Source organism: Capsella rubella, unplaced genomic scaffold, assembly GCF_000375325.1.
Source record: "Capsella rubella cultivar Monte Gargano unplaced genomic scaffold, Caprub1_0 scaffold_2, whole genome shotgun sequence".
Taxonomy (NCBI): Eukaryota; Viridiplantae; Streptophyta; class Magnoliopsida; order Brassicales; family Brassicaceae; genus Capsella; species Capsella rubella.
Genome location: NW_006238922.1, coordinates 1,521,157 through 1,545,083, shown reverse-complemented (window position 1 = coordinate 1,545,083; position 23,927 = coordinate 1,521,157). Strand labels below are relative to the sequence as shown.

Sequence of the window (23,927 nt, the reverse complement as noted above, 5' to 3'; positions counted from 1 at the left end):
TAAGCAAAGGCCAAGCAAGAACAATTTTAGTAGCATTCTTCAGCTTTCACGGAACTTCAAAATTCATATGTCAGGAAGCTTTATGTTGGGAACTGTATGGAAGACATTTTTGCATTTTTTTCCAGTAGGGGTTCTCTGAAAAATGACAATGTAGTTGGGTACACCTTACTCCTTACACAAACCACCACTCCAATTTCCTCTTTTCAACGTCTCAGTATATTTTGGTATAAACCCTTCAAATCATTTACGTATTGGAGGAACTTGCATCACACACAACCCAAAAGGTCTACATACATCATGACAATCACCTGACTTCGCTGGAGTCTCAACGTTCAATTCCTCAACCCCTTCTATCAATTCCCTGGAGGCATTCATAATATCCACACACCTAACAGAACATCATACCAATTCTTTGGAACCGTAACTCTCATTCGTGCATTTCATCGAACAACTTCAATGCATAAACCACAAGGGATAAGAATACAAAGTTTACTGTTTTAGAACTGTACATTGAGAGCAATTCAACCAGCGGGAAGCCAATTCGTCGTTTGGGAGAATCTAACACAACGTCCGGCGGGAAGATTCAGTCTAAAACAGAGTGTTTTTGTCACTCTCTCAGAGCGACAGAAGTAACTCCGGTGATAGTGATACTCTGATAGATAGCTTTTCATATTAACCCCTTTAAAATGTTTAATATTCTTTATTAACCTCAAACCTTTTCTCACTTTGGGTTTGCAGGAAAAAATTTAAAAACTAACTTGCTGTAGTTGATGGATATGGAAAGTTCAGGGACTTCGTTAAATAAAAACATCCACGCATCAATTTAAAGTATTTTCAATCGGCCCATTAGTACCATGCTAAGTTTGGGCCTAAAGGCCTTAGTAGTGGTTAGTTTTTCTGAGATACGTAAAGCTCACGTGTCCGATAACTCTGGAATCAAGGGATGCCCTAAAATGTACAGAGAAGTGTCTCCTGTGGATTTACTTCAGTAGGTTTTGACCTAATAATGTCGTCAAAAGCCAGATCTTTAGCCGCCATGAAGGGCGAGAAACCACTCCGTAAAAGAAAGAAGAAGATGCCGTCTCCTTCTCCGTCTCCGTCTCCGGTGAGACAAGAACCGAACTCGATCGTGTCACTTCCTAATGACTTGTTGTTCAACTGCATTTCACGCGTCTCTAGATTATACTACCCAACTCTCTCCCTCGTTTGCAAAACTTTCCGATCCATTGTTGCTTCACCGGAGCTTTACGAGACCCGATCACGCTTAAACCGAACCGAGAAGTGTCTCTATCTTTGCTTGACCTTCCAATTCGACACGAACACACATTGGTTCACTCTCTGCCGGGAACCTAACAAAAACGTAGCCGACAAGTCAAGTGGCTATCGTCTGGTCCAGATTCCATCTCCCTTTGCTATGGTTCCTGCGCAATCGTCAAGTGTCATAGCCGTTGGTTCTGATATCTACAAAATCGGCGGCGCTAAATCTTGTCAATTCAAGTTCAAGACGCGCCGTTGTTCTTATGTCTCTGTCCTGGATTGTCGGAGTCACAGGTGGCGTCAGGCTCCAGGAATGCGATTGGCCAGGAGCTCTTCTTCCACCGTAAGCGTAGTTGATGGTAAGATATATGTAGCAGGAGGCTGTGAAGAATACAGATCCACTAACTGGATGGAAGTGTATGATCCAATGACCAAAACTTGGGGCTCTGTGACGAACCCTCATATCCAGGAGATATACGATGAATATCAATCTAGACGTGTACTCAAAGGCTTAGGGCTTGAAGGAAAGCTATACATGTTTGGGGAAGAGTTTAAGGTTTACAATCCTAAGGAAGGTAAATGGAACGATATAGGAGAGGATAGGCCAATGTGGCGTGCAATAGACTCTAGGTCATGCATAAGCTCTAGTTCTTGCGTGGTAGACAATGTCTTGTTCATTTGGGAGAAGGGTTTGTTCAAATGGTATGACTTTAAGGTAAAATTATGGAAGGATTTGAACGGTGTTGAAGGGTTGCCTGATTTAAGCGGCCATGAGTATTGTAAAATGGTGGATCTTGGTGGAAAGATTGCGGTTTTATGGGAAGAGTCTCTGCCCTATAAGGGATTTAATAAGATTTGGTGTGCTGAGGTTAGCCTTGAAAGACGCGATGGAGATGAGATTTGGGGGAAGGTTGAGTGGTTTGATAATGTGCTTAGTGTCCACTATTCTGGTTCCTTGCTCGATGCCAATGTTGTTTCCGCTGTTGTTTGATAAAATGGGGCTATACTCATATGAGATTAAGCTTGAACGGCTTCATATATGCGGATCATAATCTCATTTTGTTTTGAGTATTTGAGTTTTTGTTATTTTGGGTATTTCGTTTCAACAAGTTTATATGATTTGATGAATGATTTTTTATCATGTTTGTTTTGTGAAATGCAATTTTGCATAGACTAAAACTTCTAACCTTGATCGCACTTTTGTTGGTGGTACTATCATCAATGCTTTCAAGACTGCTGGTGTTAATTATAATGAACGAGTGTTTCATGTTTTTAGCAGAACACAATTTTGCATTGTTTAAGTTCTAAAACATATGGGTTATTAGCACTTTTGTTGTCTTTTTACATCCGCGACCGCGAGGATAACTAAAACAAGATACTTTATTGAATTTAAGGCAAAGCTTATCATGTTCATGTCTTGTAGTGTGAACCAAAAAGAAAATATGCCACCGGTACTAATTTTATTTCCAAACCGGAGCATCTCCGTTCGACATTATATACGAGTGGATTTTGTCAAAATCATATTTTCTTTAGAAAAAAAAAAAAGAATCATCACAATCTAACATAGAGTAAAATATTTCATTTAGGGTTCCAAATTTCTAAATTAATTTAGATCAATATTGAATTGATAAGGAAATCGAATCTTTAACTAAAGTTAAATGTCAATTAATTACAAAGCTTTGGTTTTCTAATGAAAGCCCATTAGTGATCTGCTACAGCAGTGGATAAAGCCCATGTTTTGGTTTTCGAGTCTTGTTCTACCGAAGCAAATTGCCCCCAACACAAAAATGTCGTCCGCCGCGAATCCGTCTCCGTCTCCGGCGACTGAACCTACCTTGATGCTAATGTCACTTCCTTACGATCTCCTATTAAATTGCTTAGCACGAGTCTCCAGATTATATCACCCAACGCTCTTTCTCGTCTCCAAAAGATTCAGATCCCTCATTGCTTCACCGAAGCTTCACGAGGTTCACTCTTTGTCGAACACCAAACCGTGGCAATCGCTTGGTCCTAATCCCATCTCCACATTTGCCTCCTGCGGGATCAACGTGCCACGTCGCTGTTGGTTCGAATATCTACAAAATAGGTGGTGATAGAGTCTCTTCTTGTAGAGTCTATGTTCTTGATTGCAAGTCTCATAAGTGGCATCAAGCTCCAAGTATGCGAGTGGACCGGAGCAACTCTTCCACAGATAGCTCACTTGATGGGAAGATATATGTTGCAGGAGGTTGTGAAGATGTCAATTCCTCGAAATGGGTCGAGGTGTTTGATCCAAAGACTCAAACTTGGGGGTCTGTAACGAACCCTGGAAAACGCTATAGAGGTGGTGAAATCAAAAGCTTAGGACTTGATGGGAAATTTTATCTATGTGGTTTACAGTCCTGAGGAAGGTAGATGGAACACAATGGGATTGGATAGTTTTATGGCTTGTGTAGTATTTTCTAGATGATGTTTTGTTCGTTTGGATTAATGGAGTGTTTAAATGGTATGATTTTAAGGTGAGTTTATGGAAGAACCTGAATGGTGTTGAAAGATGGCCTCATGTTTGCCACTCTGGTGAGCATTTTTTAATTGTGGATGCTGGTGGGAAGATGATGTTTTTGTGGGATGAGCTTATGTATCATTCTGATGGTCGTCATAAAGATGTGTTTTGGTGCGCGGAGATTTCGCTAGAAAGGCGTGGCAATGGAGGTGACATTTGGGGGAAAGTCGAGTGGTCCGACGCTGTGCTTCCAGTCTACAACTGTTATTGGTTGTCGTATGCAAATGGACTCTCACTCTTTGATGAATGAAATGGCTTGAACGATTAATGCTGGTAATGTTATTTTGTTTCTAATGTATGTGGCTATAATGAATGATTGGTTTATGTTTTTAGAGAATGATACAGTGTTAGTGTTTGTGTGTCTTTTGTACATTGCATTGGGCTTTTCTCATTTATGTGATGATCAAAGTTGCAGAATCAAAACTTATCTTCATGTTTGAATAGTATTCATCTCAAAGAATTCTAAGCCTGAAACATTGTGTGGTTTCAGATCATGAAGTTTTAAGGCAAACCGGCGGAACCAAGGTACCAACAAGAACATTATGGTTATTCTGTGTTCGTCTACTTAGTGTAGTAGGTTTGATGTTGTGTAAGATCACTTCAGTTATCTGTAATCCGTAACAAATATAGAAGAGCCTTACAGTCTTTAGTCTTTGGCTTTTGTAATTAGAACAACAGAGCTTAATAGATAGTAAAGTCATGAGTGTTAAGAATTATGCATCACCCACCTCTCTGATTCATTGTATCCAAAATATGAGAATTGTACCACTTGCTTTTCACAGTCTGACCCTGACTCTGTATATAAGTAACTTCAAAACCCAAATAACCTCAACTTAAGATAGAATGGAATATACAGATTACAGTAACAACAATTCAACAAATTACAGTAACAACAATTCAACAAATTAGTTCTAACTAACCAGTGACTACATATTAAGAAAAGTAAGAATGAAAACAATCTCTAGATATAGTAAAATCAACTATTTGGCCGAGCTCTTCTTCTCGCCACGAGAAAGAAACTCTGTAATCTTCTCCAAAGCCACCGTACGACCAAATTGAGCAAACCCATCGCACAATCCAGTCTCTCTGTCTAAGTCAACAAGAGTTGACTTCAAACTCTTTCGTTCCTCCTCCACCTCTCCCATAGCTACCAAAGACCGTTTCTTAATAGGAACCGTTGCGACCCGAATCGATCTCTCGACGGTCTCCAATCGAGTCACGAGTCTAGTGATCTTCTCCACTTCTTTGAGAGCGACCATTGTTCCTCTTTCCATTGAACTCATCGCCGTCTTCTTTCGTTTCAAAGCTTCTGTAGCCTTTTTCCACCTCGAAGAAACAAATGAAGTCAATGGCTCGATAGGAATCAACCCGAAGATCCCAGCCACAACTTTGCTAACGAAGATTCCAACAACCACGGGAATTAACAAGGCAGCCGCAACAATGGCTCTTCTTCCTCTAACACGTTTTAACTTTTTGTCGATCTGTTTCATTGTCTTTTCCAGCTTAACGATCATTTTAGCCAAGTCTTCGTGGCACGTTTTAAATTCTTCGAGAAACATGCAATAATCCAAGTCCTCACACAAGGCTTCACCGATGAAGAGACCGTCCTTGTTTTTGCCTCTCTCCAAGCATATTCTGAGAGACTCACATAAGTGGGAAACGTTTTTGGTAGTGTTGAAGTAGCCGTTGAGAAGACGAAACAACTCGGGATCTTCACGCAAATCCGTTTGTTGAAACTCCATGAATAGTTTAGAAACATCCTCGTCCATGTTGTCCATGCAGTTCCCAAGCTTGTTAAGGTTATCTTCTGATCGTGATTTCAACATCCCTTTAGTGTCGCCGATGGTGGATGACGAAGAAGAGCTAGTAGAAACAGAGGATTTAGGTTGACTACGCTTGCAAAACTTAAACGTCATGGTTTGTAATTCAAAGAATGAGAGTTTAGAGAGTTTGAGATGAATAGAGAAATCAGTGATCGTGTGTGTAATAAAAAAGAAAGCAATTATGTGAATGAGAGTTTAGAGAATTTGAGATGAACAAAAACAATGAATAGAGAAATCAGTGATCGTGCTAGTGTGTTTATATATATTAATCACCTTGTAACCAATTGGTCAATTTCCTTTTTTCGCCAAGAAATATTTCCCCTTTTGTTTTTTGTTTTTAATATTTCCCATTTTTCGTTTCTATAGTTTGTATTTTTTAATTTTTTTTTGTCACCTCTATAGTTTGTATAAACCAAGAAAAAAGGAAAATATCTATATATTGACGCAACGGTCCGTTCCTATTTTTTTTTTGTAAAAGTTTATGAATAAAAATTAAACATAACTGGTTAATTTAAAAGGCCAATAAATATATCTTGTTGATTCTAAAACAATAAAAGCAAACACGGAAACAAACTATGTTTTATTTTATTTTGGAGTTTGGCTTTAACTATTTACTAAAAATTAATAAATTAATCCATAAAAAGAAGACTTTGCCTTTAATCTCCTAAATACGACATGTAATCCATAAAAAACAATTACGACATGTAAAAGAATTTTGCTTAACAAATCTGCTAAAGTTTACTCTGTAGTTGAATTTAAAATCAACAAATATATACAAACTCATCCGTCTAAACTACACAAACTCTACCAAAATAAATGTTTTGAAATAATTATTTCCAAAGACCTAGTTAAGTCTCCCAAAACTAATTATTTGAAATCCAAGAACATTTTCATGGATCAATTCAAGAACATTTTCGTGAATCTTTTCATTAAAAAAAAAAATCAAATATTCTCACCATAAATTTATGGTTTAGTTTTCAATTAAATTAGTAGAGGACATGAACCAAAATAATCTAATATGTGTAAGAAAAATGTGGTTATTTTTACCATTCTCCATTTTTAAAAACTAATAACATGAAAAAAAAAGTTTTACAAACTTTTAAAAGTATACAAGGTATTCCAAATGATTTAATTTTAAAGTTTATCCTCAAGTTGCAAAAAATGCAGGCCAAACCTACAAACTCGAGTTTAATCAATATAGCCCTTATGTGTATCTATAAAGAGTTTGTACGGTCAAATACATTCCAGTTTTAAATTTCTAAATTTAGATTTATGGGGGGGGTACTCAAAATAAAATTTTAAGTGATTTGTGTAAGATTTATAAATCATATGTTATTCAATAATGAATTTTAAAAGTCTAATGAATTCCAGTGTTATTGAACTAATGATTTAGAAATCCAACTTAAATCCAATGTTATGAAATATAGTTGGTGGATTTGATTTTGAAGGATTTGGAAGGATTTAACATGATTTTCTTAATTAAATATATATAAATCCTAATGTCATGGTTTTAGGTGTGTTTGAAATGATTTTACAATAAATCACTTGAACTTCTTTAAAATCATCAAAATCATATAAAAACTTAAACAAACTCAAATCATTTTAGGGGCTGTTATTGTTCATTGGTTTGTATATCCATATAAATTTGAAAATCTTTACTGATTAAGAAAATCAATCACATGAATTTTTAAAATAATATATATTACCCTTGGATTTGAATCCTTCTATTTTACACTATCAAATCATTTCAACTCCATTTAAAACATACTGCTGATTTTAAATCATTTGCGAATTGATTTGTTTTTTCGCAAGTTTAGGTAAACTTGGAAATATTATTTTGAAGGATTTTATTTTTCAGCATATGTTATATAAAAGGGATATTCACAAAAATACAATTGTTGCTAAGACTACACTAAATATTGTGTAATTTTTGTGCAATAGTTGGAGATGGCCTTAACACCCTAAAATGCCATATTGTGTCAGCTCATTGATTGTAATCAAATTATTAGATTGGTAAATAATCATTTGTTATGTGCTTTATAAATGGGGTGGCTAAAAGCTCGTTTTTAACAAACATTAACAAATATTCTCCGAAAGTCACCATATGGCCAAACTAAGCAAAACCATTACACAATCATGTGTCTCTGTCTAGGTCAACAAGGAAAATTCATTGTGACGCAAATCAATTTTTTGACGGTCTCCAGTCGAGTCACGAGTCTAGTGATCTTCTCCATTTATTTGAGAGCCACCATTGTTCCTATTTCCATTGAACTCATGGCCATATATCTTCTCTCGTTTCAAAACTATGTTGCTTTTTTCCACCTCGAGAAGAAACAAATGAAGTAAATGGCCATAAGAATCAATATGAAGATCCAAGCCACAGTTGTGCTAACTAAGATTCCAACCATCACCGGAACTAATAAGGCATCAGTAACAATGGCTCTTCTTTCTCTACCATGTTTAAGTTTTACTAAAATAATTTTTGTTTCACTTTATTCAGAAAAAATAATTTTGTAAAGCATAATTTGAGGGTTTTGTTATAAAGCCTTAACTATAGAATTGAGTGAGATTAAAGAAAAGTTAATTCAAAATTAGACAGGAAATGTGAAACGTAGTCTCAATCATAGAGTTCAAATACTATAGAGACTGTACGTTATGAAGGGTTTTTGTTTTTTGAACATTTATTCATGTGGAAAATGTTAATTGACAAAACAACGTTGGATTGGATACTTTATACATATGTTAACAATACATCTATTCTTTTTATTTGTAACGTTTCTTAAGTTTTTGTTTTCCAATAACCGAAACTATATTGAGTTAGGAAAAACATAAAAAATAAATTTTGCAAGAAATGATCTCAATTATCATACTGGTGAACAAATTACAAATCGCAGGGCACAAAGGTTTATATTAATTCACCCTTTAAATTTTAAAACATTACTTTCTGGGAACTTTGTAAAAACAACAATTAAGAACTATAAAGTTTAGTTACACAATTGAAGAAACTATTTTTAACTGTGACAAAGTATGAACTTAAAAAATAAAGAAATTTACCAAAAAAAAAAATAAAGAAAAACAAAAACAATCAAAAAGAAAAGTAGGATCGAGAAAAGCAAATCAATTAAGGTTTGATCCTGTAATGGAGAGAGTTAAATTCTAATAACAGAGAACCTAAAATGATAATTTTGTTATGTAAAAGTAAAACTAAAAAATTATGTAATTGTTCAATTTAAATAGTTGTTATCGAAATTCTAGTAGGAGAACATGGACACTTGTCAAACATGCAAGTTGCCAAATGACAAAATAATAGAGTATAATACTCTGCTTTCATGGAATCAGTTCTTGAACTTGAATTCATTTCATACTACAGATATTAGCATGTTGTTCCAGTAAAATGTGAAATGTAACTAAAGAATGAAATGTATGTTGAAATTACAAAATTTGATCATTCTATTTCAGATGAAGTGTTGTTCTTTAACGCCCTAGCACCACAGATTGTGTCACCTCATTGACGGTGATCAAATCATTAGCACTGGATCCGTCATCTATCGGCGAGTGTACTACAAATGTGGGTTGTTTCGGTGGTGGAAGATCTGTTGTTGTGGTCAGCATAGACAACAACTCAAGTGTGTTGGGTCTGTCTACAGGTTGGTGTTGAACACAAAGCAGACCAATCTGAACACACCTTCCAACTTCAGATGGGTGACATGAATCAGCAACAGCTTTATCCAAAAATTCAACTCCTCCATTTCCGCACCAAGATTCCCACGCCTGTTGTGGATTCAGAACAAGAAAATATAAGAGCAAGAAACATTTTAAAACGAGCAGTGAATATGGAGATCAAGTACTTAGTACTACTGTACAAGATTCTAAATCTAAAGTCTTACTTACATATGAAAGAAGGCCTTTGCACTCTTCAACATCGCTAAACCTTGAGATCTTCTCTCCACTGATAATTTCTAACAAAAGAACTCCAAAGCTGTATGTGTCAGACTTCTCTGAGAAAACCCCAGTCCATGCATACTCGGGAGCCATATATCCTCTGCAAATATTATCAAAATAGCTTCTTCCAAGTTAATACATAACTATAGCAATGAATCCAAGGTAAGCATGTTTTGAAGATAGCTCCTTACATAGTTCCAACAACCCTGCTAGTGTTGTCCTGATGTTGGGTTCCCTGATACATCCGAGCCAATCCAAAATCTGATATTTTTGGGTTCATACTTTTGTTGAGAAGAATATTGCTAAGCTTCACATCCCTGTGAATAACCCTGAGGCGTGAGTCACGGTGGAGATAGAGAAGTCCACGCGCAATTCCTTGAATAATACTGAATCTCTTTGGCCAATCAATCTCAAGTTTCTTTCTTGAATCTATACATTGCAAAAATTATGAGAAAAAACAGTTCCATATAGAGAAAAAGATGCTTATAGAAAGAGAATGAGAACCCACCAAAGATAAAAGTATCAAGGCTTTTGTTCACCATGAACTCATAAATCAATAGCCGCTCTTCTCCTTCAACGCAGCAGCCCAAAATCCGAACCAAGTTTCTGTGTTGTAGTTTGGAGATGAGTACTAATTCATTCATGAACTCCTTTTTGCCCTGTCTTGAGCTGCTTGAAAGACGTTTCACAGCAATTTCTTCCCCATCTTGTAGTTTTCCCTGAGACATATTGCAGAAGGTAATGAAATCACAGTAAGTTTCTTGAGATAAAAAGAGCAAAGAGAATAAAAATTCTCTGACCTTGTAAACTGAACCAAATCCACCTTGTCCGAGTTTGTTTAAGAGACTGAAATTATTGGTGGCAATTTCAATGGTCTTCAACTCAAAAAACTGTAAACCTGGGACATCTTGTGGTGTCAGATCATTCTTCCATGCACCTTGTGAAGCAACCCTCGATATAATTGCTGAAACTAGAGTGTCAAGAATTAATGTGTTAGTGTTTGACATCTTAGTTAACCCATCAAGCAAAGTATCAAAATCATATTACAAGTTTCTCAAGCAAGCTCAAACTGAGTAGAGTATGATTTTTAAGAACATATCGACATGAGTCCATTTAGTGTAGGCATATGTGAAATTTTGTGGGAAAAATTGTTTCCTACAACAGTACATATAGATAATTTGAAATAAACATAGCAGAACCTAAGCTCAGGAGATTGATCTAGAGATAGTAAAGTCATCAGTATGTTACCATTATGTTTCACTCTGTATCTCCAGAAACCAATTGCAGCAGAAGCCATTATCACAAAAAGAGAAAGGCTCACAATACTAGCAGTAATGATCTTCTTGCGCTTATTTCCACCTGAGATATAAGGCAAAATAAACAAATAAGCCATGCTGATCAGTGAAATTGAAGACAACGTTGTAAATGACAAAGCTCTTTGATGTTACAATTTTAAGGCATACCCATTTCAGAACGTGCAAGACGAATGGAAAGAAGCTCTCCTCCCGCAGAGAATTGCACTACATCCATCAGCTCCTGGTTCCACATTAAGCACCCTATTCCATGAATATAAGCAAATGCCAAACATGAACAGTTGTGAAGGCAAATTTGGTAGCATTCTTCTGCACCCTCAGAGGACACAAATTTGTAAAAGTCTGGCGGTTTTATGTTGGCAACAGGATGGAAGACATTTACATGTTTGCCAGTAGAGTTTCCTTGACAATGTAGTTCAGTACGCCTCACACAACCACCAGTCCAGTTTCCTCTTCTCCATTCCTCACTGTATTGTGGTACAAAGCCTTTAAAGCATTTACACTTTGGAGGGATGGACATTACACACAACCCAAAAGGTCCACATACACCGTAAAAATCACATGAGTTAGCTGGAATCTCAAGTTTTGATACCCAGCCCTTGGCATCATGCTGAGTCATCTTCAGTGATCCCTCTGATGTTAATACTAAAAATGAACGATTGAAGTTTCTTTTTATATGAGAGAAGTATACTGAACCGTTTGTATCCTGCTGAAGGCTAAATGGATGTCTGTATGAATCATCCGTTAGTGGTAGGCCAGTAAACTTTGTTTTAGCCCATGGACCGCTTCTCCAATAAGGCTTTGAGCCTCTCATAATAAACGCCTGTGATGGCACTTGCGGTGTAATCAGACCCACAAACTCACCAGGCGATGGATCGGTGTAACTTTTCCAAGAAGTCAACACTTGCTTCTCACCAGTGGCAGGGTTAGACATCAGGGAGGAGTAAGGCAGCATAGTATCACCAAGATGCTCAAAGCTTTGCCATAGGGTTCTTCCCGAGACTTGGTCTATGACAAGAAGATTTCCGCTGTCTGAAAGCTCTGCACGAGACCAGTTAGATGCAAAAGTTTCTTCAATGGACCAGACAACATCATGTTTGCCATTAAATAAGAGAAGACTTCCACTGCTGCTGATAGCTAGATTCGCCGTGGAGTCGTTAACAGGATTTTCTCTGTTGGCCACCCACACCACCACCCGGGGAATGATACCCTTGAACCAGATTCCAACATACATATTCTGGGAGTTATTAGGACTAAAGAACCCCAATTCATAAACGTTATTAGAGGAGCTGAGAGTCTGTCCTATTGACAAAGGACTTTCTTTGGTTATAGATGCATAGCTAAAACTCAAGAACAAGGTAAACAAGAGAAAACAAGCAAACCTCGTCATCCCCATGTGTGCTCTTGTGTCTCCAAGAACAATCTCCTAAAATTATTGTGGGAAAGGAACATGTAAGCAAGAGAAAGTAAGCCAAATAAAAAACATAGTCAAGTATATATAATAAAAATTATTCTCATTCACCAAACCAACGTTGACACAGTCTGCAGAGCACCCAATTTTCCAAGGTTCCACATTACTTTATTCACGAGCAACTTAAACCTTGTTTTATAATACAGTTCCTGCACCAATGAAATACTCATGTTTTCAAGTTGGCTCCAAAGAATGTCAACCTTGTACCCAATCAACCACCATGCAAAGGTTGACATATTATTTTCAGGTCCTTTTCAACTCTTGGAGCCCATAACCAATGAGAAATAGGCATCACCTTTCCCATTCCTGTACAATATGAAAATTGTACCCCAATACAACAGCAACGTATCTGGTATTCAACTAAGCACAATCATGCAAAGCACTAATGATCTGGCTTTTCAACCCTTTTCCAAGAATAAAGTTACCACTTGCTTTTAGAATTCTCATTCTCCACAAACCCCCGTCAATAATCAAACCCTGTAAAATAACAACATTCTATCAAAGAGCTGTCTAGCAATTTTCCTAGAACCACATTTTGAATGCATTCACAAGAGATTCTAATCACCTTGTCAATACTCAGATCCCAAATCAAAGACAGGACAAAACAGAAACAATGATAAACAAAACCATGCTTCAGATTCTCCTCACACATTCTACAAACCATGTCTACTTCTATTTCCTAATCCCAGAAAGCAGAAACCATTGTGTTCCAGGAAACCAAGTCTCACTCAGGCATTTTATCAGACACCTTGCATGCTTCTTACACCCACTATCATACCACAAACTCCCAAACATATGACAAACAAATCGAAAGACAAGAAGTCAAGAAACCACTTTTCACCAACTTCCCATCAATCTCCATAATCTTAAAATCCAAAAAATCAAAGCTTTTACATTGAGAAATTAGGAATTTTGAGAAAAGTGACTAAAAGTGCCTCCATCAACAATATGTATATAAAGTTGTATAATGTTGAAAAATGTACAAGAACTGTTTACATAAAGTAATTAACAAATCACTACTAATAAATATTCAATTTAATTTTTAAAATTTTAAATCACCGCTTAAACGAAAAATCCCTTAAGCTGATATTACTAATATCATGCTGAGTTCGTATCTGACCAGGTCCAGGAGGAAGTTCAACAGATGAAGAAGGTCCAAGCTTTTTCTCCGATTCTTCTTCTCTAAACCTTGAACGATGATTTGAGTTCGTCGAAGTCTCAGCAGTTTCGTGTTGAGACTCAGGATCCCACGAATCGAAATCAGAGTTTCTTCTCGGAGACATTGAATTCGCAAAGCTGTTATCGTCAACGCTTCTGCTTCGTTTGTGAGGGACGTTGCGGAGGAGATGAATCGGAGAAGAACCATGTGTTGGTGTTGTTGGTCGGCTAGAGAAAGGTGTGGTTGATTCTGAGGTTCTTCCATGTTTGATCTGTTTCTTTGCTGTGTGGTGCCAACTCTTTAATGCTATTGCTACTCTCTCGTTGAACACTGTTGGTTTCATCTTTGAACCCATCTTCACCAAAGAATCAAATTCAAAGATTCAGAAATTGCAAAAGTTTCGATTTTTATGTGTCATCTTTGCAAAAAACAGATTTTGAACTTGAAAGTTGGAATCTTTATATATGTTGTGAGTGTGTTTTACCTGAGTGACTAGAGCGTAAAGAGGAAGAGTAACGTAGCTGCAAAGAATCTGGACAATAAGTCTGCAAGATCAAGAAAAAGCTTGGGGCTTTGTTAGTTTGGGACAATAAGGTATGATTGATTACTCAGTTTCTTTCTATGATTTGGTTTTAAAAGCTTATGTTTTTACTTACCCGATTGAGATTCTGATGATTACATCTACACTGCTTTCATGGAAACAGTTCTTTAGACCGAATTCATACTGAAGAAATAGCAAATAGTTTTTTCAATGAAATGATGAATGAATTGGTATATTACTTGTTAAGTCTGCGGAGAATGCAGTCTTGCTTGCTTACCGTACTCCAGACAAAGAAAGCGAGTTGAAACGCGTTCTGAAAATGGCGAAAATGTATGGTTATGTTGAGTCATTTTTTCGCGTTGTGTTGTAGGGGGAAGAATCAGAAAGTAACATTGGTGTTTACCGTGAAGAGAACCAAGTGAATGAGGAAGAGAATGAAACGTGGGCGACCGAACCAGAAGAAATGATCACTGGGCTGAACAAGCGGTGTGCCTTTTACTACGTCGCCTTTCTCTTGGATTCGTAGTCCTAGTTTTGTTATTATCACTTGAAGTTTTGTCCCAACGATAAGAATCACCTGCAAGTTTGTTTATACGTTCATTCTTGTGTTGAAACCAAAACAAAACAAATAAGTTTCTTCTAAAGGTTTTGTATGTTGCTTACGACAAAAGGAATGAAAGGTAACCAGAGGTAAGAATTCAATCCTGTTCATAAGAGAAGCAGAGCAAATATATTAGTTTTGGATTGTTGAACACGTTAACAAGATTTCAATGCAGCAACGTTTTGAAAATGTATGTACCGTTTGTGTTGGTCAGGAGAAACAAGACAGCGACGAACCAGATCACAGGACTGAAGATATAAGCAGTTGAAACATCAGATTAATCATAATTAGTTAGTGAACTGATGGAGTTTGTAATCATTGTTAGTTCCATACTTGATCTCGACAACGGTTTTAAAGTCTTCCTCTAATGATCTCTGAATGTACTTTCGGAAATCGAATCTTGCATCGCTCCCAGGAGCCAAATGAGCCTACAATAGATGAAAAAGAAGAAGCATAATGATATTTTTCTTGAGAGATAAGTTATTAAACACAATGGAAAAAGATTGATATTATACCATGATGAAACCATGTCTCAGTGTTAAGTAATCAACTTTGGTTACTGATCTAAAGAACTGTCTGAAGAAACATACAATCCACAGCGTAACAGTTGTTCTGCTCCAGAAATTCAGATGTCTACGCCCGAAAGATGTATCCCTCGCGAACCTAAACCTCTCGGGATCTACATTATTCGAAAGTTCCTTGTTTAAACTTCACACTCAGTTTCAGATTTATCAGTTTCCCAATTGAAGTTTTATATATACCGTGTGAATACTGATATTCGATTGTCTTCGTCTCCTGTTCCCACCTCTTCCACCTTCTCATCTATGAGAAAAGATTCAAACTTATAGCGAAAGGGAGTGGTATGATCTCAACTGTGTGATCATAATGAGGATGGATATAAAAGAAGTTACCTTGGTCTTCCCCAAAGCATAAGTAACAATGCAGTAAATCACATGACAAACCGCAAGAACAAAGATGAATATATGCAGCTGATGCATGCCATAAGCCGATACAAAAGCGACTTTCCCCTAGAAAACAAACATACATTAGAAAACTCGACTTCTCATAATCGAAAAAGCGGTCTACATTAGTGGCTCTTACAAAGTTTTACCTTCTCTGCACACTTATCATAACCTTTGGTAGCCAAACTCCTTCGAGGAATGATAGAATCGACTAATTGGAGAAGCTTTCGACGCGAGTTGTCATCGTCGTCTCCTCCGTCTTCCTGGACCTTTGGGACTAATTTCTTACCGTACTTTCTCGCTTCTTCGGCTGCACTACAAGGGTGCATCGACGCTGCGATGTTCTTAGGGATGCAAATATTCGAGATGTAGCCTTGTCCAATAGTAAGCAGTAGTGATATGAATCCCATCAGCATAAGCTCTGCCAAATAAATAACATTTAATTAATCTGTTAACTAACCAATATCCAAAACTAAAGAAGATTAAATGAATCTTTAAAATATGTTTTAAGTGAATAATAAATTTACCTGCTTTCACTTTTTCAAGAGCTTCATATAAAGCTTTTTTGTTCTTGTTTTTAAACCACTGTTCAGAAGAAAGAATCAAAACAGAGCATAGCGTTGTTTAGTATCAGAAACTGAGAAAGAATCAAAACAGAGCATAGCTTTGTGTAATTGTGTAGTATCAGAAACAGAGCATATTATGAAACCGACAAAAATTCAAAAACTTGTTAAACCCTTTTGGGTTTTGGCAGTTTTAGACATAAGTTACTTTTGATCTGTGGTATCAAGTTTGACTATTTGGGATGATGAAGAAGAACTAAACAGAAACAGAGCAAGAAACAGAGGATCAAGAAGGAGGAGAAGAAGTTAAAAAAAAGGGACTTACGGATCCAATTTTATGAATAAGATTCTCAATAACAATAGAAATCAGAAGCAAGACGAAGCAAACCACAGCGACGGCCCATGTAGAAGTTTCCTCTAATGTTTTTTCTTTCACTTGTTCCGCCATTAGAGCTCACAGAACACAACAATTCCCAAGCAAAGACCTTTTTGATCAATCTTGTAAAATACTTTCCAAAAGAAGGATAAATAAGTTTTGGATTTTGTTTCTTTTGGCAATGATGAAACACGTATGCGTGTCTTTATATAAAACACAGAGACGAAGATGAAAAGAGCCGACCGGTGAGTAGGCGTGGCTTGAAAAATTCAATCTTCAAAGTCAAACACTTTGAAACCTTATTATATGAGTTCTGTATGTGTACTGTTATGTATTTATGTGATCTTTGTAAATATTTATTTTATGTTCTTTCATTGTTTTCATCAACATTTTAGTTACAATTAATGTTTACGTTTAAGTTTTCATTTTTTTGGATATGAAGGTGAAGAAGTTATTATAACAATTTCGAAATTTTGACATATCGTTATATGAGATACAAATAACGAAGAAGACCCAAAAAATACAATAGCAATGTACAAAACCAGCGAACTAAACTAAGTATATTAAAGAAGGACATTGTTTCTCGTGCATGTCATTCTTTTTTACATTCCATTTTTTATGGGTGCATGAGAGCTCCAAAGACCATAATTGTATTGACACGTTAGAAATCTAAGTTAAAGCTATTTTTGGGGACCAATGAACAACTTACCATAGGACGTTGTGTTGTTTTGGTGATGGTCAAAAGTGAAAAATGGAGATAGTTTACGAAGAAATGACTAAAATTGTGTTCCGGAGAGGTGGTTTGAGACGTCTCAGATTAGGTTTTCCAAAATCAAACAAAGTCTATTTACGAAAAAAAAAAAAGAAAAAAAAAAATCAAACAAAGTCTTTTGTTCTAAACGAATATAAAGCACAAAGCTCTTTACGTTCACATTATAATTTACAAAAAACGTAATTTGAAATCTGAAAATGTTATATATTTAATAAACAAAGATTGTAACTTACTTGAAAAATGGAAATAGTTTATGAGGAAATGACTTTGGTGGGAGATAGTTTGAGACTTTTAGTGAGACTAGGTTTTCCAAAATCAAACAAAGTCTCTTTTATATTTTTTTTACATTCACATTAAAACTTTACAAAAATATATTGTTTTGAAAATCTGTAAAATGTTATATATTAATAATTTACTTTGTTCCTAAACATATGTAATAAATCTTTGAAAAAGTCGAAATTATAGTTTGAAAACAATCAAGATCATAAGCAACATTTTTGTTGATGCAGTCCAACACTTTCAACATTAATTTAGACTTTAGAGATTTCAGATCAAGATACAGTAAAAGCGAATCATATATATCCCAACTTCGGATCCTACACATTTTTCTCATTATAAATACAACAAAAATCAATGAACCACCAGCTTTTAATTACTTGTCAAGAACGTCAACATACGATATTAAAGTCCATGAGATGCAGTACAACCTATCATAGGTTATAAAGCAATTTTTATAAAGTATATAAGAATTAATTTGTATCAGTTATTAGCAAAAATAATAATTAATCTTACCCAAAAAAAAGTTCTATACCAAATTCGTTTAGCCTGATGTCTAACTATATGTGGAAATATTTTTGCATTCCACAAATTAATATGATGGCCATATTATATATATATAAATATATTTACAAAATAAAAAGAAAAAAATTTCAGCCTTTAAAGTCATTTTTTCAGTCACCCTCTTATACAATTTGGTCAGTCGAATTAAATAAATATTTCCAAAGGAAATAAAAAAATATATTTTTTGAGTTTAACAATTTTATACAAAGTCATATAATAACGGTCGTGCTAACAAAACAATTATTAGAAGATGTGACCAATGACAAAAAGTCGAAGGTGATTAAATAATTATATGAAAATGAAAACAAAATTGTTGAATATTGGTTGGGTGTGTTAAAGAGACTGATGATGATGGCTATTGGCTACATCGATTTTGGATTACATATTAATTATTATTATTTGACTATTTGGTAATGCATCCGGTGTAGGTTTAACTTGTAGTCCAAGATCATTTAAGAAATTGATTAGTTTTTTTATTCACAGTGATTATATGAGGTAGTTAACTACTTCTAAAGCTATGAAAAAGTCATCACCACTTAGCTTTCACATGATATTAATATATAAGAACCAGCACTTTTCTTAGTATATATTTAAGAATTTTAAAGATTTTTTTTTTGTGGTAAAATGGTTAAAATAAAGGATAGTGCTACGTTCAATAATTTTGTTGAAATTTTATTTTAAATTATATATCGGGTAATGTATTTTGTAAATAATGCTAAATATTTTTGTAATTTGGTGTATCATAATTTTTAAAAATTAAGATTCTGGCGGCTTTACTTTAATTGCTAATTTATGTTATTTTAATATCATAACGCGTATAAAAGTTAGTATCATATGAAAAATGTGGAATATTTTTGATTCAAAGATTTTGGGTGCTAATGACGAAGCTTCTCAATATAAATAATCAAACCAAGTACTACGTATAATGTATATTTTGGCAAGCCCTAGTCATAACATGTCATGTAGAACTGTGTTATAGCACTACATGTCATGTACTCTCTACAACGATTAGTATGCATACCAAAACTAATATTGGTATAACTATGCACATGGTACTATATATATGTTAGCACATCTATTATTTCATTGTATTGACGAGGTTTATATATAGTGTTACAAACTACACAATATATGTCTCTATTATAGATGATGTAATTGTAAATGTCCTGATAACATTTATTAGTAACGAATAGCAATTCAATATGTGTATAATTTACCCGATCTTACTTGCCTTACACAACTCTAACATGTTTTAATCTCTCACTAGTCACTGTAATCTCATTGTCATTCTCACAAATTATACAACAATTAAGTAGTTGCTGCATACACTTTTCATCCTTGAAAGGTGTAAACAAGCTCAAACTCAATTACTACATCATCAGACATCAGTTATATTAGATGTATCATGTTAAGTAAGATCTCTGTTGTTTTTACTTAACACGTTCCTACCTTTGTCGAGATATTGAACCCACTTAATTACTCTTTTTTTTTGTTTTTCATATAAACTTCTTGACATGTTTCAAACAAAAGAAACGAAAGAATTCTTGATAGAGAGCCACAAAGTATATACTAATAAATTTATAGATAACTCATAATGAATTAAAAAATAATGAAAACTCGTTCACGATAACTCATAAGAAAGTGTAAAAATAGCTCGAAAGATTGTTTTAGTTAGTATCCAATTAATAATAGAAATATATATAAAAATTTGTTGGATATATTTGATAGAAATGATGAATCATAACACCATAGGGTTACAATTATTAATGACAGAACCAAAAACAAAACATAGAGGACAAAGTAAACAAAAGAATATGAGGATGTCGTCTGTGAGTGTCATGTGAATGTATATTAGATAACTAATTTGATGCATGTTGCATTTTATGCTCTTTGTGTTGTTGGTTCATTCACATCATTGTGACTTTGAGAGCTTAGTCGCTACGGCAACGTTGGCTCTTTTCGCATCCTCTCCTGTAAGGATTAACTTGTTCCTTCTGGCAAGATTCAGGACGAGCTCTGTCACAATTTCTAGAATGATCTCCACGCTTAAGATCGCCGTAGTCTATGAATTTGCTTGCTTCAGTCTTGGTGGCTGCAAGAGCCAAGAACACGACGAGAACAAGAGATAGAATGAACTTGACACTTTTAGACATCCCCATATTACTATTGTTTTCTTCTTTCTTTATTCTTCTCCCAAAACAAACAAATATATAAATAACTTATAAAAGTAAACCCCAATTAGGAGTTCACTTTTATGTTATTTATATATTTGATTTATTGTATCTTAAATATTTGGCTCTGTGGGATCATGAACAAGCAGTAATTGGTGTTTATATAGTAGACAAGAGATGGGTTTCAAACGTTGGTTATATTTAGATGATGATTAGTAACCACAAAGATTTTAGTAAATGAATGTTGGTTATATTTGGAAGATGATTAGTAACCACAAAGATATTTTTAGTAAATGAATGTTGTTTTTAGTAGCTAAATAAAGAGTTCCATAACGTCTACATGAACTATATTTAACAATGATACTGTCTATTTTTAAAACTGAAGAAATATATTTCTAGAAGATTATAGATTTAAAATAACATTTACTTATATTTGAAATAATAAGGGATTGTATCTTTGTAAGAAAATAACATTTAAATTGACAAATAATGTCTCTATGTTTTGTTGGGTTTCGAAAATTCTGAAAGTCTATGTATATATTTTTTAAAGTCTTCGGAGATTTTTCAGTTCTGACATTTATCCAAAGTCATTCATTTTTTTGGGTTTGATCTAACCAAAAATTATATTGTGAAAGGAAGTCTCCTCGACAGTGAAAGTCTTTGGTAGTGCTAAAAGGATTTGGAAAGAAGACTCGTGAACCTGAAAACTGCTTTTTCCGAATAAATCTGGTTTAGAACACAATTTTTTGTTAATTTTAAATAACTTCGAAGATAATAAAATCTGCAATAATCACCATAAATATATTTGTTATGAATCTCAAATTTATTTAGAAAACAAGTTATATGCATTAGAAAACCCCACGTAAATACTGAGTTACGCCCAATCCCTTCCTATAAAGTCGGTTTAACAAGTGTCGCTAACAAACTGATGTACATGCACCCATATTATATATAAAATTCTTAAATCAAGATAACCATATCCATAGAAATTAGCATAATAACAACTAACTTACAAAATCCTAAAAGAACATATATATTCGTTAATTGTTATGCCAAAAGTTAACAATTCAATACAAGTACAACAATTGTAATAATTATGAAAACCCGTAAAAATAAACTTCAAATATCTAAAAAGAAAAAAAAAATAACAAAAAATTTCCATCGCGGATTATCTATATTAACATTTTTAAATTTATAGTAACATGTGTATTTTTAAGATGGTTAATATATATAGAGCCTTTGCTAGAGAAGAGCGACGAGACCTCCACAAGACACATCAGTATTCCTCCCGGCAAAATCTCTAGTGAAGTTTCAATGCGTCTCGAAGCAATGGTCATTCATTATCAGCAGACGTAGAGACTTCATAGACTCGATCGTGACTCGGTCTTTGAAAGAGCCTCCTCGTGATGCCCATCTCATCTTCCAGCACACTTCAGGCCACCCCAACGAATGTTTCTTTGTCTTCTCGTCTAATTATAATTGCACTACCAAAAAATCGTTACTAATCCCTGAGAATATGTATCAATACCTCCGCGGCTTGATTTTTTGTTGGTCAAACATTCGTCGTGAGGCAGCTGTGTATAACCCTACCACAAGGCAGTGTTTTCACTTACCAAAGATCAAAGAAACTTCAAACATGGGCATTTGCTTCTTCGGATACGACCCTCTCCAAAACCAATACAAAGTATTGTTCTTACCACTATATTATTCGGACAAAGGTTGTCACGTTTTCACGTTGGGAGGACATCATACATCAAACCAGTGGAGGACCATCCAAGGCGTTAGTGGATATCACTTACCATTGTTTGGTTCGGTTTGCACCAACGGGGTTATTTACTACCGAGCAAAAGCTTCAGAAAAAGGATTATAATTCTTCTATATATGAATTGATGAGTTTTGATGTTAGGTCCGAGAAGTTTTGTAATGTCGACGCTCCAAAAACATTGACGGATCACTATTCAATTCTGATAAACTACAAAGGGAAGTTAGGATTCGTGTGTTGCTGGAATATTATGGAAATTTGGATTAGAGATGATGGTGATCATGACCAGAAGACACAAGGATGGTCCAAGATTTTCTTGTATGAGATGGAGGGATTTGACAAATGGTCCATTTCGGGTGTTACTCGTTATGGTGAGATTGTTTTTGTGAATCGTATGTACTCATCTAATGATAGGTTATGGGTCTTATATTATGATCCAGAGCGAAATTGTATAAGATACATGGACCTCGAAGGCACTCACCCGATAGAGAGAAGGCATCATCAAAATTCTATTATAGTTTGGACATTTCCGGACTATGTTGAGAATACCATGCGTTTGTATTAGTTAAGACTTGAGAGATTTAGATTTTCAATAGAATTTTGTGGTTTTGGATTTGGTTCAAGAGTTTTTTTTTCCAACTTGTAATTGGATAACATAGAACTTTGATTTTGATTTATGTTTTACTTCCAAGTCGTTCTTGCCACGGGTGTAACGTACGAGCTTGAAGTGCCTCACCAACCAACCAAGCAAGCCTTGTTACCAACACTTTGTTTCTAACTTCAAATTAGATTGTTATCGAATATTAACTGAAATATATTTATATATGATTGATCATAACATCATCTGGTTACAAACAATTACAAAACCAACAAAAAAAAGACTATAAAACAATCTCATTAACAAATGAATATGAGGATGTATAATGTGTGTTTTACAGATAACCAAAACTGGTACTCCTAAATCAAGAAACATGTCACCACATTCTTAAATAAATAGGAAACTAGCATTTGATGTAATATCGTATGCTTTTGGCTTAGCTAGTTGATGATTCACAGTTTTAATTTCCACCTGGAGCGCGACGGCAACGTGTGCCCACTTCGCATCCTCTCCTATAAGGGTTAGCTTCTTCCTTCTTGCAGGATTCAGGTCGCGCTTTGTCGCAGTTTCTAGCATGATCTCCACGATTCATATCGCCGTAATCTATGTATTTTGCCTCAGTCTTGGTTGCTGCAAGAGCCAAGAACACTAGGAGGGCGAGAGATAGAATAACCTTGACACTTTTAGACATCCCCATATTATTATTACTAAGTATTATTTGTTGTGTTTCCAAATAGATTAAATAGATAAATAAATAAATTATAAGAGAAACCCCCAATTAGGAGCTCAATTTATTGTATTTATATATTTAATTGTATTTGGAGTTGGCTCTGTGGGATTATGAAGAAACGCTTCTTGGTGGTTTATATAGTAGAGAAGAGATGGGTTTCAAATGTTTTATTTTTGGATGATGATTAGTTACCACATAGTTTTTAGGAAACGAATGATGTTTCACATAGTTTTTAGTAAACAAATGTTGTTTCTTTTAGTAAAGATTTTGACAATGTTATTCTTAAGTTTAAGGCTCCCTCAAAATAATCCAAAATGTTATCTCTTGCCATGGCTAAAGTTAGCTTCTTACCCTCAAAGATTGAAGGTTTAATTAAGGCTAAAAACCTGAAGTCGAATTTAGTATTCCGAATGAATTAGTCATCAATAGAACGCGAATTCTGTTTCGTATTTTCTTGAATCAGTTATGATGTAAATAAGGCCACTATATCATATGATTTGGAGA

At 35.0% G+C, this 23,927-nt stretch overlaps 8 protein-coding genes across 14 annotated transcripts; 3 read left to right on the top strand and 5 right to left on the bottom strand.

Moving 5' to 3' along the window:
• The first annotated feature begins 1,006 nt into the window (after positions 1-1,006).
• On the top strand, positions 1,007-2,341 carry LOC17895233 (putative F-box/kelch-repeat protein At1g61540). Its single transcript, XM_006301431.2, has one exon. The coding sequence runs from the start codon at positions 1,007-1,009 to the stop codon at positions 2,246-2,248; it is 1,242 nt and encodes a 413-aa protein (XP_006301493.2). The 3' UTR covers positions 2,249-2,341.
• Positions 2,342-3,044: 703 nt separating this feature from the next.
• Positions 3,045-4,444, top strand: LOC17896219 (putative F-box/kelch-repeat protein At1g61540). Its single transcript, XM_023787468.1, is given in 5 exon segments — positions 3,045-3,223; positions 3,225-3,620; positions 3,622-3,700; positions 3,702-4,072; positions 4,290-4,444. Coding segments are annotated over 4 exon segments (1,002 nt in total). The 3' UTR covers positions 4,050-4,072; positions 4,290-4,444.
• Positions 4,445-4,779: 335 nt separating this feature from the next.
• Positions 4,780-5,864, bottom strand: LOC17895457 (UPF0496 protein At3g57100). Its single transcript, XM_006301759.2, has one exon. The coding sequence runs from the start codon at positions 5,713-5,715 to the stop codon at positions 4,780-4,782; it is 936 nt and encodes a 311-aa protein (XP_006301821.1). The 5' UTR covers positions 5,716-5,864.
• Positions 5,865-8,961: 3,097 nt separating this feature from the next.
• LOC17894644 (G-type lectin S-receptor-like serine/threonine-protein kinase At1g61550) lies at positions 8,962-13,239 on the bottom strand. Of its 6 annotated transcripts, none has more exons than XM_023787179.1 (9): positions 12,914-13,227; positions 12,400-12,825; positions 11,028-12,303; positions 10,813-10,923; positions 10,365-10,534; positions 10,073-10,283; positions 9,756-9,993; positions 9,514-9,664; positions 8,962-9,393 (listed from the first exon to the last, which is right to left on the bottom strand). In XM_023787179.1, exons 3-9 carry the CDS (start codon positions 12,271-12,273, stop codon positions 9,097-9,099), a joined length of 2,424 nt encoding a protein of 807 aa, XP_023642947.1. In that variant the 5' UTR covers positions 12,274-12,303; positions 12,400-12,825; positions 12,914-13,227; the 3' UTR covers positions 8,962-9,096. The 6 variants fall into 6 exon arrangements, with proteins under 6 accessions (XP_023642947.1, XP_023642951.1, XP_023642948.1 ...); XM_023787183.1 differs by lacking the exon at positions 12,914-13,227 and having other exon boundaries at positions 11,028-12,087; positions 12,260-12,303; positions 12,400-12,428; XM_023787180.1 differs by having other exon boundaries at positions 12,409-13,227.
• Positions 13,240-13,270: 31 nt separating this feature from the next.
• LOC17894637 (MLO-like protein 6) lies at positions 13,271-16,738 on the bottom strand. Of its 2 annotated transcripts, none has more exons than XM_023787185.1 (14): positions 16,500-16,738; positions 16,139-16,196; positions 15,761-16,032; positions 15,561-15,677; positions 15,411-15,471; positions 15,165-15,328; positions 14,983-15,077; positions 14,848-14,897; positions 14,712-14,752; positions 14,452-14,625; positions 14,288-14,361; positions 14,164-14,193; positions 13,992-14,052; positions 13,271-13,862 (listed from the first exon to the last, which is right to left on the bottom strand). In XM_023787185.1, exons 1-14 carry the CDS (start codon positions 16,620-16,622, stop codon positions 13,404-13,406), a joined length of 1,779 nt encoding a protein of 592 aa, XP_023642953.1. In that variant the 5' UTR covers positions 16,623-16,738; the 3' UTR covers positions 13,271-13,403. The 2 variants fall into 2 exon arrangements, with proteins under 2 accessions (XP_023642953.1, XP_006302048.1); XM_006301986.2 differs by having other exon boundaries at positions 14,164-14,231; positions 14,326-14,361.
• A 3,123-nt stretch (positions 16,739-19,861) lies between these two features.
• On the bottom strand, positions 19,862-20,456 carry LOC17894965 (protein RALF-like 9). Its single transcript, XM_006301870.2, has one exon. The coding sequence runs from the start codon at positions 20,319-20,321 to the stop codon at positions 20,094-20,096; it is 228 nt and encodes a 75-aa protein (XP_006301932.1). The 5' UTR covers positions 20,322-20,456; the 3' UTR covers positions 19,862-20,093.
• A 1,513-nt stretch (positions 20,457-21,969) lies between these two features.
• Positions 21,970-22,660, top strand: LOC17895387 (putative F-box protein At5g50220). Its single transcript, XM_023787467.1, is given in 2 exon segments — positions 21,970-22,191; positions 22,193-22,660. Coding segments are annotated over 2 exon segments (690 nt in total).
• A 234-nt stretch (positions 22,661-22,894) lies between these two features.
• LOC17895935 (protein RALF-like 9) lies at positions 22,895-23,518 on the bottom strand. Its single transcript, XM_006301339.2, has one exon. It carries the CDS (start codon positions 23,388-23,390, stop codon positions 23,154-23,156), a length of 237 nt encoding a protein of 78 aa, XP_006301401.1. The 5' UTR covers positions 23,391-23,518; the 3' UTR covers positions 22,895-23,153.
• Between the last annotated feature and the right edge of the window lie 409 nt (positions 23,519-23,927).

Excerpts from the sequence above, each read along its gene's own strand:
- LOC17895233 (XM_006301431.2), top strand. The coding sequence starts at position 1,007 with ATGTCGTCAAAAGCCAGATCTTTAGCCGCCATGAAGGGCGAGAAACCA.
- LOC17895457 (XM_006301759.2), bottom strand. The coding sequence starts at position 5,715 with ATGACGTTTAAGTTTTGCAAGCGTAGTCAACCTAAATCCTCTGTTTCT.
- LOC17894644 (XM_023787180.1), bottom strand. The coding sequence starts at position 12,273 with ATGGGGATGACGAGGTTTGCTTGTTTTCTCTTGTTTACCTTGTTCTTG. Across the intron at positions 10,535-10,812 it reads ATACAGAGTGAAACATAATG|TTTCAGCAATTATATCGAGG; the intron begins GTAACATACTGA and ends TTGACACTCTAG. Across the intron at positions 10,284-10,364 it reads GATTTGGTTCAGTTTACAAG|GGAAAACTACAAGATGGGGA; the intron begins GTCAGAGAATTT and ends AATATGTCTCAG.
- LOC17894637 (XM_023787185.1), bottom strand. The coding sequence starts at position 16,622 with ATGGCGGAACAAGTGAAAGAAAAAACATTAGAGGAAACTTCTACATGG. Across the intron at positions 15,678-15,760 it reads ATGATAAGTGTGCAGAGAAG|GGGAAAGTCGCTTTTGTATC; the intron begins GTAAAACTTTGT and ends TTTGTTTTCTAG. Across the intron at positions 14,362-14,451 it reads TTCACTTGGTTCTCTTCACG|AACGCGTTTCAACTCGCTTT; the intron begins GTAAACACCAAT and ends CGCCATTTTCAG.
- LOC17894965 (XM_006301870.2), bottom strand. The coding sequence starts at position 20,321 with ATGGGGATGTCTAAAAGTGTCAAGTTCATTCTATCTCTTGTTCTCGTC.
- LOC17895935 (XM_006301339.2), bottom strand. The coding sequence starts at position 23,390 with ATGGGGATGTCTAAAAGTGTCAAGGTTATTCTATCTCTCGCCCTCCTA.